This window comes from Globicephala melas, chromosome 17 (genome assembly GCF_963455315.2).
Source record: "Globicephala melas chromosome 17, mGloMel1.2, whole genome shotgun sequence".
NCBI lineage: Eukaryota > Metazoa > Chordata > Mammalia > Artiodactyla > Delphinidae > Globicephala > Globicephala melas.
This window is the reverse complement of record NC_083330.1, coordinates 61,090,228-61,110,503: the sequence shown is the minus strand read 5'-3', so window position 1 is coordinate 61,110,503 and position 20,276 is coordinate 61,090,228. Positions and strand designations below refer to the sequence as shown.

General features: G+C 34.5%; 1 protein-coding gene across 4 annotated transcripts in view; it reads left to right on the top strand.

Annotated features, from left to right (window-relative positions):
• TAF2 (TATA-box binding protein associated factor 2) overlaps window positions 1–20,276 on the top strand; it is an 81,000-nt gene that overhangs the window by 46,654 nt on the left and 14,070 nt on the right. For all 4 annotated transcript variants that reach the window (XM_070043982.1, XM_060287181.2, XM_070043983.1 and 1 more), the window contains 3 exons: window positions 2,325–2,394; window positions 8,493–8,602; window positions 18,196–18,425. In XM_070043982.1, coding sequence (XP_069900083.1) covers window positions 2,325–2,394; window positions 8,493–8,602; window positions 18,196–18,425 — 410 coding nt within the window. The remainder of the gene's footprint in view (window positions 1–2,324; window positions 2,395–8,492; window positions 8,603–18,195; window positions 18,426–20,276) is intronic.

Sequence of the window (20,276 nt, the reverse complement as noted above, 5' to 3'; positions counted from 1 at the left end):
AAAAAAAAAAAAGAAAACATTTTGTACCTGTCAAAACTGTTATCTGTGAAAGTAGAGCAAGAGATACAAGTAGGAACTTCAGGAGGGGGATTAGGCAAGGCTTTGTGAAGTTGAAAAAAAACATAAGGAAAAATATCAATAAGAGAACACTACATATTCAAAACATTTTCAGAAATAGAAGAAAGTTAAGGAGATGAAAATATTTTTAAAAATTGTCATAACGGGCTTCCCTGGTGGCACAGTGGTTGAGAGTCCGCCTGCTGATGCAGGGGACACAGGTTCGTGCCCTGGTCCAGGAAGATCCCACATGCCGCGGGGCGGCTGGGCCCGTGAGCCATGGCCGCTGAGCCTGCGCGTCCGGAGCCTGTGCTCCGCAACGGGAGAGGCCACAACAGTGAGAGGCCCTAGTACTGCAAAAAAAAAAAAAAAAAAAAAAAATTGTCATAAAGAATAGAGCAGGTGGAAGAAAAGCAATAATCCCAGAAATAATAGAATACTTTGAAAGAGTGTAAATGAGACTGACCTAAGCTAGAGTCTGATGAAATTTAAAATTTTAAGGTTAAGGAAAAAAATGTATAAGTTCCTAGGAATATCAGAACCCAGTTATTGTACAAGGTGAAAAAATACTGTGGCCTGTAACTTCTTCAGAATAAGAAGAGTTCAAAAGACAGTGAACACAGGCTAACATAATGCTTAGGGAAAATTATGACCTAAGATTTTCTACTTTGCCAAGTTGTTGTTCCTATAGCCTTGAAGACTTAGAAGTACATTTCCTATGTAACATTTTAAAAAACAAAAGTCTGAAAGATAATTTTCAGCTGACCTGTAAAGGAATCAAAATAATAACTCAAGATTGATGAAAGTGTGATATGAAAGGCCCAGTGACAAGCAACTATGCCTATAAAATAAAGAGCTAAGCTTAAATATTTGTTAACATGGTTGTAAAATTTAATGCAAATTTCAAAGAAATTCTTAAAAAATAACATGTCAGTATAAGAACTATGTAAATTAATCTAAAATTCCAGATTATACTAAAATATGGGAAGAATAAAGAAGTTATGATAACATTCTCATCTGAATGTAGAAAGAGAGGAATGGGTGAGGGAAATTCTTTAGTAGATACTGGTTAAGTTTCTCATGTTAAGTAGAGGAAAATATACTCAAATCCTTATAATTTTTTGTAAATTTCAGTAGAAATACTGCTTCTAGAAAGACATTATAAAAGAGTAAGAACAATATAGTGTGTGTGTTATATGTGTTGGCCCAAGTTCAGAAAGGACTGTCATTTGTTCTTCCTTTTTGTTGAGGGTTAAAGTAGTCTTTCTTTTAAAAAATGCTGGTTAAAATAAGAACGTTTTTTCACGTATTTCTTGGCAAGAAAAAAAATGTAATCTTATGTCAGTTTTCAGTTTTATTTTGCCTTTTACCAATTTGTGAAATATGGAAATCTTGAGGTCTACCAAATATGCCATTATTCCCAGCCAAGTTATATGAATGATGTTCACTCACATAAATCATATAATATGAAGAATTCATGAATTAGTACTACCTGAAATCAAATAGAATGCTAATATTATGATTTCCAAAAAGAATGCTAAATTAATAAGTGTAATTTAATTGAGAGATATTTAAGTGTGAACCATAAATCCAGTTCATTAGAAAATGAAAAAGTGGAAAATATTAGAAATAAAATTCTAAAAATAAAGCTTTTCAAATCATAAAAGCAATACTTTTTGAAAAGGTAAATGGAAATAGCTAATAAGTTATTTTGTTAAAGTTATTTATATTTATAGTACTAGTTTTGCAGTTGTTTCTTATGTTATAGTGAAAAGTTAAGGCTGCTCTTTTGTCTTAAATGAAAGAAACCACTTGGGCAGAAACAGTTTACCATACTGTATGATATAGTTGAGATACCATTGAGTATCGAACCTCTCTATAATTTGATTTAAGCATCTAGAAAAACAATTTAAACACATTTCCATTTAGAGTTAATCATCTCTAATTTAGAGCTCTTAATAAATTACAATTTGTTTTATGTTGTATTTACTGTTGATTTGCGCCTTAGTGGAAAATATACTCTTGGTCCTGTTTTATGTTTTGGCTACATATATAGCACAGTACTTGTAAAATTTGCCAAGTGGCCTGTTGCATTAAAACATGTAAGAAATCACCTACATCCTTCAACTCTGGTTGGAAATACGGCTAAGGCAGAATCCTAAATATTAAAGGCAGAATCCTAAATATTAAGTATAAATTCCCTATTTGTCACTTGTTTAAATTTGTTATAATTAACAACAAAAGTATTTCTTTATTTTTATTTTCAGTGGACAGGAGTTATGAAGAATTGCAATGGCTACTTAATATGATTCAGAATGACCCTGTACCCTACGTAAGGTTAGTTTTTTTATGCTGTAATATTTTGTTTTTGTAAGTCCTAAAGTAAATAATTTCAGAGCATTATACTTGTTCCATGTATATGGAACATGTATATAATTTTTGAAAATATAGGAATATGTTATCCATTTACTCATGTCCTTATTTATTTTATTTGCCTTTGGAAAGACATTTTTAAAAATACATTGTTACTAAGGGTAATTCCCTGAATTTTACATGTGATTTCTATTGTAACTTAAAGAAAAGCTTGTGTATCCGTTTTTAGTGCACATGGAGGAAGAAAGCCCTTATCCTAAAACCTCTGTATCGATTGATTTAATCTATTTTAAAAGTAAATAAAAGCAGTGTTTTGATGTATCCCATTTGTTCCTTTCTATCTTATATAGAATCTTAATTTTTAATAAATGGACTTAGGATTTTAAAATGTAATATGACATTGTTAAAAATTTAGAAAATAAGGGATAATAAAAGAAAATCCTGGTCCTGACGTGGTAACTATTTTCATTTTTGTATTTTCTTCTTCATTTCTTTCATTTCTGCTGCTTTCTTTTGCAAAGTAGGATATTTATAGTGTATTCGTGCAGTATTAAAATTTTTACCATTTCTGCCGTCCTTTCTTTACACCTAGTAGACTCAAATTTGTGTTCACATGTTGTAATAATTCAGTCTCATAAAATGAAATTTGAAAGCTGGAAGATAATTTAGATTTTAGCTATTCCAACTAGAAATAAGAACACAGAGACATTGTCTTCTTCAACTTTACACATCAGTTGGCAGATATTTTTCATCTAAAAAAGCATACAAATAAACTCTGCCTTTTTTTTTTTTTTTTTTAAACTCTGCCTTTTAACTTCACTGAAATGCATCTGAGCATGAAGAATCCATGTAAGGGATTTCAGCTAACTGAAATCTATATTTCAAGTGTTTTAAATGATGCTTATTAAATAAATATTCTTTGTACAAAGTTCTTCTCTTTGTATTTCATAGTTCTTGATTTGTGATCTGAATTGTATTTTAAATAATTTGTCCTTGTATTGATGTGTACCAGGGGTAAGGTTGACATGGACAAAAATCTCATAATCACCCATTCTGAAGTAAATACTCATATAAAAGAGAATAGGCAGGAAACCAGCCTCATCTCTTTATCTGCCAGAGCTCATGCATTTGAAAGTTTATAATAAGATGCTGCTGATGACAAGTAGGGACAGAAAGTATAAATACAGTATAAATAAAGCTTATCATGTATTCATTTATGTTTTCAATTCACATCAAGAACTAACATCAAGTCACATATTTCTTTTTTTTTAATTAATTTACTTTTAACTTATTTTTGGCTGCATTGGGTCTTTGTTGTTATGCATGGGCTTTCTGTAGTTGAGGCGAGCAAGGGCTACTCTTCTCTGTGGTGCACAGGCTTCTTGCTGTGGAACACAGGCTCTAGGCACGTGGGCTTCTGTAGTTGTGGTGCGTGGGCTCAGTAGTTGTGACTCACGGGCTCTAGAACGCAGGCTCAATAGTTGTGGCGCACAGGGTTAGTTGCTCCGTGGCATGTGGGATCTTTCCGGACCAGGGCTCAAACCCGCATCCCCTGCATTGGCAGACAGATTCTTAACTACTGCGTCACCAGGGAAGCCCCAAGGCATATATTTCTGAGATCTTAAAATTGTGTTTTGAGGATCATTTTCAGCAGATTATAATATTATATAATACTTGTAGTTATGTTTCTAAATTATATACTGTACAGTCTAAATGATTGCTTTTGAAATGTGGAGCTGTTAATGTCATTCAAATTTTAAGAGCACTGTTATTTACATTCTAAACTGAAAATCTGTATAAAGATATATTTCATGATTATATTTGATGTGTTTACTTCATAAGTGATGTGATTCATTTATATCACGAATAGGGAACCTCTTAGGCTTTACTTAATGTCATCTAGCCCATAGTTATAGTTAAAAAAAGTTCAACACATCTTAAAGAAAGTCTTTAATGGCAGTGAATGGTCACAGGATAGGAGTGTTATTACCACATCAACGGTTATTGTATGTGTGTATTATTTGGTGTCTTGGGATATCTGTCTCTATTTTTGTGGGGGGTTTTTTTCCTCTATTTTTTATGCTTTGAATAGGAACTCTGTCCTTTTCTCTTTGTCCCCATCATTACCTTTTCTTTTCCTTCCTCCCTTCCTATCTATTTATATTGAGGTGTAATTGACATATTAGTTTCAGGTGTGTAGCATATTGATTCCATATTTCTATGTTTTAGAAAATGATCACCACTGTAAGTCTGGTTAACATCCATTACCATACATAGTTACAGATTATTTTCTTTTGATAAGAACTTCTAAGATCTATTCTCTTAGCAACTTTCAAATATGCAACACAGTATTACTAACCATAGTCACCATGCTATATATTACCTCCCCATGACTTATTTATCTTACAACTTGGAAGTTTGTACCCTTTGACCCCATTCACCCATTTCACCACCACCCAGCTCCTGCTTCTGGCAACCACCAGTCTGTTCTGTTACTTTTTCTTAAACTCGTTGAGTAGCCATCATATAGAACTGCTATATTCTGCTGTGTTAATTGGATAGAATTCTTAATCTTAAAGGTAGGTAAACGTTTCTGTTTCTGTCTGTCTTAAAATCAGTGACATTCGTCTCTCCTGCCCCCAAAAGAGCGTTTTATTTTTATGGCTTTTGGTTGATTTTTAAACTCCTAATAGTAAGATGGTCATTAATAAGAAATTTTTTTTAGCTGTTGATTTAAAAAATTTCTGTATTATTATGTATATCACAATTGCTGATTTTTTGAGAGTTAGATAAAGCTCTGAAGAATTTGGGGGCTGAAACCTTAAAATTTAGAGGAAAGAAATTAGTTACTTGTAATTACTCCTGTATGCTTTAAAGCTAAATTTGAACACCATTTCTACAAGGATACTTTCTTGACTACCTGCACTAGGTCATGTCCCTCAAGTCATAATTGCCCATAAAATCCTACAGTTGTTCCTTTACTCAAGTACATACATAGTTCCTATGTATGTGTATTATTATAGTTTGATTTTTTTTGTTACTGCTGTCTCCCCCATGAGAGTATAAGTTTTAAAAAGACAGGGACCTTGTCTCCTTTTGCCACTGTATGTCTGGCACATAGCATGATGCTTTGCATATAGGTAATTAAATACATGTTAAACAAGTGGTTGAATATAATTTTTCCCCCTCTAATCATATATATGTTTAACTTAATTCATATGTTAAAGAAAAGTGATTTTATCTCTGTAGTGACAACTGTATGTAAAAAAAAAACCTTAAGCTGTTTAATTATTTTTAAATGTTTGGGAAAGTTCTTGGTCTTTTATTTGGGTTTGATGTTTTAAATGTAATAATAGGGTTGTTGGCTTTCCTTGTATAGTCTTCTCTCAATAGAAGATTTTCAGGACTTCCCTGGTAGCCAGTGGTTAAGAATCCGTCTGCCAATGCGAGAGACACGGGTTCGAGCCCTGGTCCGGGAAGATCCCACATGCCGCGGAGCAACTAAGCCTGTGCACCACAACTACTGAGTCTGAGCTCTAGAGCCCATGCTCCACAACAAGAGGAGCCACCACAATGAGAATCCCTTGCACCGCAACGAAGAGTAGACCCTGCTCACCACAAATAGAGAAAACCTGTGCGCAGCAACAAAGACCCAATGCAGCCAAAAATAAATAAATAAATGAAAGATTTTCAGATTGTAAATCAGTTCTTTATTAGGATATCTTAAGAATTTAAGTAAGTGTGCTTTGGTGCATTGTTTTTAAAACAAATTTACATTTTTGAAAATTACAGTTTCCTTTCAATGGGAATAACTTAAAATGCTCATTCAGATTTGCAAAAATATAAACTCACATTAAGAAGACAACTTAAAAATAGCGTATAATTATTTCAACCAGAGCAATAATTCTTAACATTTTGGATTATTCCTTTCCAGTCATTTCTATGCATGTATATTACTTTTTACATTAATAAGAAGAACTTATTAAATATATTTACTTTAGATTTGGGTAGGATTATTTTAAAGATGACATGGAATTATCTTCTCATGTTGGAATCAAGCATGCATATATGATCACAATATATCATTTCCTCAAGGGACACACTTACACTGAATGCCTTTTCTCCAGAGAGATTTTGAACATTTTTCTGGTTTCGATTTGACTGCATTTCTTATAGATAGTGATTGGCAATGGGATTGGACTAGTCCACCAAGAAATTTGTCAGTTGTTTAGGGAAATAATGTGTTGTTTTTGCTACCATGAACATGGCATAAACCCATGATTTTCTCAGGATTTGCTTCAGGTCTGTTTCGTATATCTGAAGTGTATGCTTATTGTGAATTTTGTTTAATCTCTTAAAAATTAAGCATAAGATTCTCATTTTCTGCCCTTAAACTTTATCTCCTCTGAGTATTGCGTTGAGTGTTTAGTCAGTTATAAATACTTCCTTGTGAAAGCCTTTCTTCTATCATCTAAACTTTAAAGAAAAATAACTTTTGAAAAAATGCTTAATTTACTAAAAGTAGTACACATAATAATCATTATTGCTCTTTTAATTATAATTTCAGAGCTATCCCCAGAGTACCATTTACAATTCATTGGCATGGCTGTAAAGAGTTTGTAATGATCTGAGTAAATACCATGAAGTTTTATTTGTTGGGCCCTAGGGTATTTGGGGTAATTGGGGAAGCAGCCGGATAGAAACTTAACTTTTCTTCTTCATGCAAATTAAAAGTATTAACATTAACATCTTCTAAAGAAAAATCCATCCACGTTTTAAACGGTGTTATTTACCTGTAATACCGATCTATTCTTACAAACAGAAATTGCTCCTAAAGATATGAAAATATCTTTACTCATAAAGATATGAAAATATGGATATGAAATATCCATAAGGTATGTATCCCCTTTCGTATTACATATGTATAAATTGCATCTATAATCACATTTCACGTTTGGTTCTCGTAGCCTTTCAATAGTCTTCAGTCTTAAAATGTCAAATCACAAAAGTATGTTAACAGTGAAAGTCACATCTTTCAGTTTTACAGACAAGATATTGAAGCCAAAAGGGGTTAAGTGACTTAAACTACAGCCTTGCAGTTCTACTTTCCTCCCATCTTTTTTTCAAGTACAAATCCAATTTGATCTGTTGCCACTAAACGTAAAAATTTCCCAGGTTCAACTTCTTTAAGGTCTTGCTAACCTCAACAAATATAATGACCTAAGTTTCTTTCTTCCTTAGTTATACCCAAGCCTTCCATTATTCTGAGATCTTGAATTTCTCAGACCTAGTCCTAGACCTGGCTTTTATCCTGAATGCTAGACTACTGCCGTGGCTTCCTTGCTTCTCCTTTTCTTTCTCTATTCTTTTTTTATGGTGTCTCCTGCTCGTAGCATTGAGCATTTGTTTTTCAAATTTTGTATTGGTCACATTGTCCTATTTTTCAGAAGACTCCATAATGTGTTTGGGTAGCCTTTCATGTAAGATAAAAACTTCCAATAGTGGAGTTTAACTCCTATCCTCTGTGAGGATACTTTTCTTAATTGACTCTCTTAAGCTTCCGCTTATTTTGAGGAAACTTTTTTGCAATCTCCATATTTAAAATAGTGCTGCACATTTTTATGCTTTGCAAAGTTACTATAATAATAAAGTTTATATTGTCTCAAATGTAGACTTCTTGGCCTACATGTGATTTTTTTTTTGCCTCATTTTAAGATTTTTATATTTGCTAACCAGTCTTTTTTGTAAACTTTTCTAAGAAGAGTAAAATGTTCATTTTAGAAGTGGGATAGGAAATGTTGGTTAGGAATATATAGAGTCAGGTTTTAGAAGACGTCATTGTACCCTAAGGCACTTTTAGAGAGAACAAATCCACCAGAATTTTTTAGTAAAAAAGCAATAGTAAATGTTTAGAATGCAACATAATGTCTTTTGAAATGGAACTAAAACGCAAAGCTAGATCTCAGAAGAGAGACGATAAAATAGGAAGGAGGAACTGCAGATAATTTTCAAAAGTTTTTATTTAATGGTTAGCAAAAATTTAATTTTTCTTTATCTTTCAGACATAAGATTCTAAACATGTTAACTAAGAACCCACCATTTACTAAGAACATGGAGTCTCCCTTATGCAATGAAGCTTTGGTAGATCAACTTTGGAAACTTATGAATTCTGGTAAGACAGCAATGGCTTTAAAAATTTTTTTTATTATTGGGGTATTTTCATTTTATAACAGGTTATCCATACTAAAGAACTGTGGTTAATTTGTCCTTTATTTTATTTTTTTTTTTAAGGAGAATACTTACCTTCACAGTAGTGGCTGTGATTATATTTGCTAAGGACATAGACACTCACTTTGCCCCACAGGGTGGTTGAGGAAACAAAAATATTAATTTATGGGAAAGTGTCCCAAATGTTTAAAGAGCTGTAGACATGAATTTGCAAATATTATTATTTTTATTTCAGAAGGTTACAGAGGGTTGAAAAAATGGCTTCTCACCTCTTTTCCCTAGCCTCCTAGTGGCCTTTCCCAGAGGTAACCAATTTCTTGTGTATCCTTTCCAGAGCAGTGCATATTGTTACTGTTCTGCACCTTGGAGATCATGGTATCTCATCACAGTTTTAATTTCCATTATTTAAGTGAAGTCAAGAGGCGGTTAGTGCTCCCAAGCATGAGCTCTGGAGCTAGTTTGCTGAGGGTTAAGTCTCAGCTGGATGACTTACTCTCAATGTGACTTGTCTAAGCCTATCGTTTTTCATTTTTCAAGTGCAGGTGATGATAGTACCTACTTCTGCAAACTGAAAATTAAATGAGTTCATATTTGTAAAGCACAGTAACTAGTTCATATTATGTGCTCAAAAATGTTGTTATACTAACATAGTAATGATATCATTATACTTCTCATATATGTCAGCTATTTGTAGTTCCTTTTATGTAAGTCATTCATATTCTTTGCCATTTTTATTTAATTGAATTATTGGTCTTTTCCTATTGACTTCTAACTGTAGTATATATGTAAAAAAAATTTGCCTTATGTCTCTGATATGTTGAAATTGTAATACTGGTTTTGATTTAAAATTCACTGGTTTTGATTTAAAATTCAATCAAAAGCTAGGCTGAAAAGTGTTTTGCTTAAAGACAAGTTGTTACAGATAGACGGTGAGGGAGCAGTGGGTATTCGTTCTAATAAATATGTCACTTTACCTTCTTTCTAGAATATTGGAAAATAACTTGCCCTGCCTATCTTATTAGTGACTGCTTCACTGAATCACAACTAAATACCAAGTTCTGATTCTTTTTCAAAAATTATTTAATTTACTATCACTGAGATGTTGTGGTTGTATAACTTCTGTCCCTCAGTTTCATAGTCATAGTCCAATAACCCCAAGTAAAGGCACCATAGTAGATATTTCATTGAAATTTAATAAAATTGAAAATAGAATGGCCCTTGTCCTCAAAATATTCAGAAAACAACACATAATCCAGTTTATGTCGATATTGCCAAATTATTATTCTCATATTTTCCCTAATACCTAGAAGAATAAGTGCTACTGTTTACATGTTTTATATTTTGCTACTGGTGGTTACCTTAAAGAATGTTGTGATTACTGTCATTTAGATCCAGGGGATGAGCATACAAGTTCACAAACTTGTAAAGGATCATTCAGCAGTTAATATGTGGCACAAACTGTACTGTGTTGAATATATTCTTAGTAAGAATGCATGATTCCATTGTTGTGATGGATTACAACTTTGAGGAAGGCATAATGAAGTACAAAGAATTCTCATATCGCCTTCTAGGGAAGATTTCATGGACAAAATAAATGTGTGTTTAAGATTAATGAGACAATCTCTGTAAAACATTTGAAGCCCATTGGAAGATTGTGGTTATACAAACTCAAGGTCTGATTGATGTTTAGTATTTATTTTTGATAGTGTTCAGTATAAAGTACAGTTACTGCTTCAGTTTGGAATTCTCTGTGCCAATAATCTAAACAGAACAGATCAGTGAGGCCATGGTCATAAGCAGTTTTTTGCTTGGTTCTTCAGATAAATAACTGGGAGCAATATGAACAGTGGGAGTGGCACAAATAATTGGGAGGGTTTTTTGGTTTTGTTTTTCTTTTTAATGTTTTTGGAGAACATTGGGCATTAGGGAAGATTGATTAGAAGGTTGCCCATTTCCCTTCCAAGCCTGGGCCTCTGGGATACATAAATGAATCTGATCGAAGAAATTCCTTTAAAGTTTTTTTTTCCAATAATAAGTAGTATCATGTTGCAGAGTTTGTCTGCACAAAATAACATAAAAGGAAAATACCATATAATTTCATTATATCTCCACTGTTCAGATTTGAGTGTATTTGGTCTTTAGGGAAAAAAATTGCTTTTTGTGTATATGTGTATGGACATAGTTGTAGTGAAGTTTTTAAATTGCATTTTATCATGAGAATTTTTCACATTGCTATATTATCTTCTTAACAGTTACTGTTTTAAGAAATGTTAATGAGAACTCACTTGTAACAAAAGGAGCTAGAGCATCATCTAAGTCCCTAAATCCTTTGGAACTCTGCCTGCCCCTTACTCTTTATTGGGGTTCCTGGGTTATCACGTCACTTGAGATAAGCATTATCTTGATTTACATATGGAGAACAAATAAATTGTGGGCGATAGGGATTTAATTATATTTAATTCATTTATTTTTGTCCTGTTCCAAGGTGGATTTGAAAGGTGTTGACTTTGCTTAGTTATAAAATTTTTGAACTCATTTGAAATATATGGAGACGTATCATGGCAGTTAAGGAAGGATCATCTTATGAGATGGTCATCAAGTACTCCTGAGGAATCAAAGTTTCTTTGCTTAGCTGGTTTCAGAAACTTTTCAATAAGAGATTAATTGCAGTAGGATACATAGAAACAGGATTTAGAAAATTGAAATTAGTTTGAAAGTAAGATGAACTAAGAAATCACATTTGTGCTTTTTAAAAAATTGATATATCATTCAATGACTATTAGTAATACTCTTTTTAGAAATGTACCGGGGGGATTTTAATGGCTCTGTGCCAGAAGGAGTGTTCTCAGACTTCTACTCTCAAGATGCCAGGACTGCCTGGTATCTGCACTCTGCCTGCTGTGTGGTAGCTCCACTTATCCTTGAGTTTTGGCGCTACTCAAGTATCTTCCTAACAGTTTTTGCTGTGAAAATACACACACACACACACACACACACACACACACAACTATAGATGTATGTATACGTGCATACTCATATTAGATATCTTAACTCATTCACTGGTTTAATTTTCCCATATAACATTTTTTCCCCACCATTTTGTTTCTAAAATTTTCAAAGCTTAGAAAAATTTAAAAAATGGTATAAAGAATAACCATATATTGAATATTTTCAGCTCTGTTAACTAGTTGTTAACATTTTACCATATTTACTTTCTCTCTTTTCACTCTCTGTGTATATGTTACAAACCCTCTTTTTCTGAATCATTTGAAAATAAGTTGCCTCATGATACTTTTCCCAAAATACTAAGCATATATTCCTAAGAATAAGGACATTCTCCTGCATCTACACAATACCATTATCATATATATCCCATATTCAGGTTTCCTCAGTTGTCCCCAAAAATGTCCTTATAGTTCCCATACAGCTTTTAAAGTAATAATCCTCCACAGAAAGTAACACATTTTTAAAGAGAAACATCTTTCACATTATATAGTCTTCATCCCTCGTTGCTTAAGAATCTTAAATAGTTTTATTTTTAGTTAAAAATATTACATTGTCCAGGGGCAATTCTTTTTAAGGGTTTCAAGTATTAATTTATTCATCAGTTATTTCTTGAGCACCTCCTGTTTGCCATTGTGCTATGTTTTTTGTTTTTTTGTGCGGTACGCGGGCCTCTCACTGCTGTGGCCTCTCCTGTTGCGGAGCACAGGTTCCGGACGCGCAGGCTCAGCGGCCATGGCTCATGGGCCCAGCCGCTCCGCGGCATGTGGGATCTTCCCAGACCGGGGCACGAACCCGCATCCCCCGCATCGGCAGGCGGACTCCCAACCACTGTGCCACCAGGGAAGCCCCTGTGCTATGTTTTTGCATACAAAGATGCCTTTTCCATTAACTTAGTATAATGGAAAGAGAGACATAGGAACAGATAGACCATAATACAAACAGGTAGTTGCTAAAATAAAGAGAAGAGCAAAATACCCTGGTAACCTGAAGAACAGAACCGTGAGCCCTGCCTGGAATGCTGGACTATTCATGGAGTGGTGATATTTGAGCCAGCTCTTGAGGAATGGAAAAGAGTTTATCAGGAGAAAGACATTTTAGGTAAGAGAATTAAGTATATGTAAAACCTTTGAGTTCTGAAAGGATATTTGGAAAATAGTGAGTGTTAATCTGGAAAGATAGATTAGGATCCAAAAGCAAAGGGCCTCAGGAATTTGTGTTTTATCCTGTAGGCAGTGAGGAGCAGGTGGAATTATGACCTGTCTGACTTCTGTTAGCTGTATGTATTTTTTTGCACACTGAAAGAAATCGTTTTCCTTTCCCAAAGAAAAATGTTTCAAAATTCAAAATATATGAGATCCTACTTTTTGTAGCTTTTAGGTAAAGTACTGGATTATAGCTCAACATGACAGTAATTTAAAAAATTCATTTAAAAAATAAAAACCTAAGAATCAGAAATTTTTATTGGTGCTTTTTTTTTAAGTCAGTATAGTGTTTATTTCCCAGTTATAACAACTGCAACAGGTGTAAAGTCATTCTTTATAAAATGCACAAATCAAATTACTGAACATAAAATACAAAATTGTAATCACAGTAATCAAAAATGTTAACTAATTATAATATAGTAATTTGTTTAAAATAATTACACATCATTTTTCCATGGCAAATAAATTTATTACAGCAATTCCAGTATTTATTTGTAACTGTGTCTTATTCTATAGAAATGGCCACTGGACTAGACTACATTTTTTGTAATACTGTAGACCTTAAATCATGTTTAATAAATTTTCAGTTTGAGAATAAATTCTCCACTGGCGCTGATATTGACAGAGTTACATGTAAACTGACAGCCAGATAAGTGTTTGGAACTGTGTGCAGTAAATTAATGCTGCATGATGATGTCCCATCAATATGTTATTCATTAGCATGTTCATCAGTAAATTTCAGTTGTAAATTTTTATGTACTTGTACTAATTCATTTCTACAGATTTCAAAGTATATATGTCATCTAGAGCAGAGGTCAGCTAACAGTGGCTCTAGGGCCAGATCTGACGCACCGTCTGTTTTTGTACAGCCCATAAGTTAAGAATGGCTTTTACATTTTTAAATGATTGGAAAAAATGTTAATAGTGTCTCATGACACCTGAAAGTTTTATGAAATTAAAATGTCAGCATCCACCAATAAAATTTTATTGGAACACAGTCCTACTCATTTGCTTACGTATTGTCTATGGCAACTTTTACACTACAGCATCACAGCTGAGTAATTGAACAGAGACCAAAAGGCCCACAATGTCTAAAATACTATATTTTAAAATGTAACTACTTTCTCTGGTCTTGCCTGCTTAACAATGCTTTTTTTCCCCTTAAGATAATAAGCATTCATTGAAGAGATACTATATCATCATGAAGGAAATTTTAGCCCTTACTCACAAGCTGCTCTTCATTGTTTGGCATTTCACTGTAAGAATGACATAAAAACATTTATGTAATTATTCAGAACATTGAAGGCTGTTTATTTACATCAGAACTTTTAATGTTTGAAAGTTTACGGCTGTGCTCTAGAGGGTAGAATGAAGGACTACTTAAAATTCAGTTCGGTAGGATTTGCCAGGTTTCGGAATAAGAAAATAAACAATTTTGATATTAACATCAGATTTCAAAGTTCCGCCCCTCTGTTTCTCTCTCCCCCAAACCCTTCCTCTTAGAAATAGGAATGGTGGAAGAAAATTAAAACATTTTTATTAGACGTAATTCATTTTTTTGTCAGAAATTATATATGTAAATGCACACATGAATATATATGAAATTTGCTGTGTTTTTTTACTTTAGTGTAAGATAGACAGAAAGATCAGGACAGAACTACCATATGGCAGTCATACTTGTGTGGCCTAGCTGTACAAATTTTTAAGCTTCTGTCATCAATAAGGAGTGCTGCGTTTATTGAAAAATGTCCTGGGGAATTCCCGGGCAGTCCAATGCTTAGGACTCTGCACTTCCACTGCAGGGGGCACGGGTTTGATCCCTGGTTGGGGAACTAGGATCCCACAAGCCACAGGGCGCAGCCAGAAAAAGAAAAATGTCCTGAAAATGGTGGCTTTTAAAGTGAGCTTTCTTCTTAGCAGCTTTTTGGCTTGATCAGCTTTAACGTCAATTACTTCAGAAAATGAAGTGATGATCTTTTTTAAGATCAGATTTGTTATTTTGAGGATTTGTCTTTAGATACTTTCTGATTTGAATAGAGAACATCAACACTGAGCATTGTTCTTCTGATTCAGGTAAGCAGGGCTTGTCCCAAAGTATAACTGCTAATGAGACCAGAATGGACAGCATTTTTACCTGAGAGGAAAAAATAATGACTTGTTTTTCCATATATATGGGCATTCCTTGCCATATAAGTGATTGTGTTGGGAGGGGTAGCTAGAAGATTAAAGAAGGGTCTTCAGAATGCTATCACTGAGGGTAGAAATCAGGAGCTCTTCCAGGGCTTATTTCTCATAGAATTGGTTGATTTGGAATCATGGAATTTTAGACCTGAGAGGACCTTAAAGATTAAGTTAATTGTTCTCATTTTATGGCCTGGGCAGCTGAATTGCCCAAAATCACAGAGCTGACTAGTAAGTAAGCAGAAGTGTTTTTTCCGACTGTATTCCACTATAAAGTGACAACCATTTTAAGATGTTATGCCATGATTTTGAAACATGATGTTCTCATTTTTTTTCTGTCTTATGATTTTAACAGAAGCGCTGCTTATTTTTTTAGCTCCCTCTTATCAGCCTTAAATTGTAATATTTATAAGTCAGTTTTTTGTGGGAAAAAAACATTTAATCAAGGACTTCCCCCAGGAACAGAAGAATAATGCTCATTCCTCCCTACAAATTGAAGGTCTACCAAAACCTTTACAGATCCAAAACCAAAAAGCCCACATAGAAATAAAAAGTAACAAAAACCATATTCTAGAGGTTCAGTGCTTTTAGCAGCTTTCATTCACTGTGCTGCCTAACCATCCTTAGCTGACTTTTAAAAAACAAAACAACACCCTAGCTCATCAAAATATACATTATCTACTTGCTTTTTAAAATTAATTTTTTAAGAAACTTTTAGTAATTCATACTCAGTTGCCTGACTTGTTTCAATGTCATCTACATTGTATAAAGATTCCAGGATCATTATTTGCAGTGGACATAATTGGGCAATACTGCTCTTCAAGGTTAAGTTTTATTCCAGTGTAAATGCACCCTAAGCCATTCTAGCTTCTTTACTGATAAAGTGCCTGAGATTCACTTCTTTTCTTGCTATAGCCATGAATAAATAGATAGATACAGGGCTAGCTGCTCTGGCCGGATTCCCTCCTGAGAGGGTTGAGCCCCTCCAGCCTTTGTAATAAAAGGCCCAGGAATCTGATACCTATCCTTTGTGGAACATTTACATATGTAAAATTCTTTGAGAAGAATAATGAGTGCCTACAAAAAACTAGGCAATGTCAGTCCATTAAAGTATCCAAATATGGATATTCCAGAGAAGGAAATGGATTTCCAGTATAAAATCCTGACTTTCACTCTGTACTGTTCTTCCGATTTCTGGTTTCTCTGCAGTTTTTATGATATAAAAACTCATACTTCTCGAGCTCCTGCCTCTTTCTCTTGCTTTCAGCAGTGTTATGTATCTGTTACCTTATCACACAGTAGCAAAACTGAAGATGTCTCAAATAGGATTGATAGCTGTTTAATGGCATGCATATTGCCAAGCAAGTGTGTAGTATATAGTAAGAACTCTGTAACTTAAAATTATAAATCCATGTGGATGTTCTTTGCACATAGTTAATATAATAGTTACCTATCTGTCAGAGTAAATCTTATCAAAATCGTACTTGCTTACAATGTATTTACTTATTCTAATATTTGTTGTTGAAAACCACAGAGCTTAATATTTATGCTGTCTAAAGTTTGCTGTAGCAACTTCTTTCCTTTTTGTTTCTCCTTTTTAAAACATTATGGTACCTGTTTGAAACCACATTTCTTGGCCGAAATTAAGTATTTATATGGTTTATTTTTCTTATCCAGAAGAATATTTCTTATTCTCACATGTTTTAAATTCTCTAGGTCATTTTAGATTCTGCCTAGAAACCATAGAAATTATCTAAACCTAGATGAAAATTTCACCTTGACAGTTCTGTTTGGTGGCAGTATCTACCTGGCGTGTTCCACTGGGGAAAAGAAGGCAAGTGAGGAAGAGTTCTGATGTCACTGTGCTCTGGTCTTTTATTGCTATAGGGTAAGGTATAATCTGAGACCAAAACCCTTATTTTGGAGATGAAGACACTGAGACTCATCAGAGAACTTGGAAAGTGTCTCTACTTTAAACTGAATTTCTACAGATGCAGTTTTCTTCTGGTTAATACATGTTTTATGACCTGTTGCCATCTCCGGGGTTTGCTTATTTTTGTTTTTTGGTTTTTTAAAATAAATACCTACTAGAACAACACAAATATGAAGGTGTTTAGCAAAATAGTTTACTTCTCTAAAATAAGTCAAAGTTTAGAATTGTGTTATTTCAAATAGTTGTAGGGTTTCTTACTGTATTTAAAACCTGAAAGTAATAAATTTGAGGGTTAGGAGAATTTGTTTCCAGTGGTAGGGTTCATGAAGGCTCTTGGTGTGCTGTCTTCCTAACAAGCTATTCAAGAAGAAAATCAGACAAGATAAACTGAATGAATGTGGAGCAGTTACCAAGGAGGAGGAACTAAAAGGAGGATTTAGGGCTTCCCTGGCGGCACAGTGGTTGAGAGTCCGCCTGCCGATGTAGGGGACACAGGTTCGTACCCCGGTCCGGGAAGATCCCACATGCTGTGGAGCGGTTGGACCCGTGAGCCACGGCCGCTGAGCCTGCGCGTCCGGAGCCTGTGCTCCGCAACGAGAGAGGCCACAACAGTGAGAGGCCCGTGTATAGCAAAAAAAAAATAAATAAAAGGAGGATTTAGAGCCAGAAAAAACACTGTTTTGGGAATATTAGATTTATGCTAGGTGTCTGATTTTTATTTTGTAGGAAGAATGAAAGAATAAAATATTTCCAGTTGTAAGATTCATGATTGCATTTGAACATTTATTGTTTCTGTAGCAGTTGTAGGTTCCCGTGTTATAAGAAGTGTCTTTAGAGTGGAGGGTTTGCCATTGGGGCCTAGGTCAATAGGTGGCTCCTTTAGGTATCATAACCCTCTCATCCCTTCCCTCTGTACAGGTTCTGGAGCATTTGAAAAATGTATGGATAAGGGGCTTCCCTGGTGGCGCAGTGGTTGAGAGTCCGCCTGCCGATGCAGGGGACGCGGGTTCGTGCCCCGGTCCGGGAAGATCCCACATGCCGCAGAGCGGCTGGGCCCGTGAGCCATGGCCGCTGAGCCTGCGCGTCCGGAGCTTGTGCTCCGCAACGGGAGGGGCCACAGCAGTGAGAGGCCCGCGTACCGCAAAAAAAAAAAAAAAAAATGTATGGATAAACGTGTATGTTGACTTTTTATTATTACTGTTATTTACTTCCTAGGTACTTCACATGACTGGCGGTTACGGTGTGGTGCTGTGGACTTGTACTTCACACTGTTTGGCCTCAGTAGACCTTCCTGCTTACCCTTGCCAGAACTTGGCTTGGTCCTTAATCTGAAAGAGAAAAAAGCTGTCTTGAATCCAACCATAATTCCAGAGGCCACAGCAGGCAACCAAGAAGCTGCGGTTAATCCAAGTAGTCACACACAGCTAGTTGGATTTCAGAACCCTGTAAGAATCACATGTGTTATAGAAGGTGTAGTTTTATTATGTAGAGCTCTGAAGAAGAGAATTGTTTCTTTTGAACTGGTGAATTTTAAAGCCACTAACAGCTTCTTGTGCCATTTAGAAAACTGCTAGCTGACATTAGTTTAGCACTCACAATTTATAAAGTGCTACTGACAGCTATTGATACAGAGCTGCACATAACAAATGATGTGCTGCTAGTCCATTTACTCCTTTTTTTGTGATGACAATGATTTTTTTGTACTTGAGCATAGAATTTCTACTTTGAGTAGTAGAATACTGAAATGAATATTTAACCTATTACATATTAACCTATCTTGTCCATATATTGTAATGGCAAGCTGTTTGAACACAGGGCCTTGACTTTTTTTTTTGCTACTTTGCATAATAGCACAATTCTAAACATATGAAGGGTGCCTGGAAAATGCTTATTGAATCAAATAAATAACAATGAATGGTCAGGTAAAAGCGTAATCTGCTGATTTTGGGAGGAGAGTATGCATTATATTTTTTAATTTACATATATGTGTATGTGTGCTTTTAGAAAAGCTTTTATTTCCAACTATGCATTATGAAATTACCAAACTTTTTGTAGAAAGACCTTTAGGGTCATATCAGTTATTTTACTGTAATTTAAAGAAAGTTTTCCAGAAATGATTTTCTTATTGATGACAAAACGTCCCCAGTACTTGAAGCTTCATTTTTCACCAATATTTAGACCAGATTACTTGCCTGGCAATTCCCTGCTGGTGTTTTGACACTTTAAAACTCAAATTTCTCTTTATGCTAGTTAGTAATAGTCATTTAAAAGTACTTATCCACCTAGATTTTCTGAAATATAACCATACTTATTTGTTATAAATTTAAAATATATCCTAGAGTTTGGGTTATGAAGAAGTAAGACACATCTTTTAATAGAAAAAAAAAAGAGTCTCATTAAAGAGCTCTTTTATATCTGAATATTTAGAAACCAGTGGAAATGAATATGTTTATAATTCTTGCCCATGTATATTAAGTTATCCACTTTCATACTTGGAGTCTTTAGGATAAAAGAAGAAAATGACACCAAAAGATATATGCTTTGGGGAAAGCTTTAAAAGTTCACTTTACTGTCTCCCTTCTCCCCCCCAAAAAGACCAGCAGATAGGAAAAGGTGAGATTTATTTTAAGCCCATTGCTGATTACTTTTAGGCACTGGGCATGCTCTAATCTGCATGGTTGCTATAGGTATTAGTTTTCAGCTATAACATGAGCTACTTGTCTTCAGAAATCTAATTTTGATCTTGAATATTGCCACAGGAAGATGATCACCTTGCCAAGGAAGCATCATGTAATATATCAGCTCATCAGCAGGGAGTGAAGAGGAAGGCTGATACACCACTGGGGTCCCCACTAGAACCTGGTCAAATACTGGAGAAGAATGAGGATAGCAGTAAAGTCAAACTCAAAATCAGAGTAAGAAATACAGGTTAAACCTGTATTAACAGTGTAGGATATTCACCTTCTTGTAAATCTTTTTGAATACTTGCAATGGTTTTTCCTTAGCAGGAACAGTTGGGACAGACTGAACCATAAAAGAACTCAAATGTCCATCTAAGACATTCCAACTGATTGTTAAACTTCTATTATCACATACTTCTCTGTTTGGAGGAGGAACTGTGTGTGCACAATCTACCACAGCTCACTATTTCTTCCCACAACATAGGAACAGATTTTAGTTGCTATTATATTTCCTGTAATTTCCAATCAGCTTCTTTTAGAGGCTGAACCAAATAATCTTTTCTTTCTCTTAATACTTTTTGAGAAAAAAACTACTTTTTCTTTTAAGATTTTTTG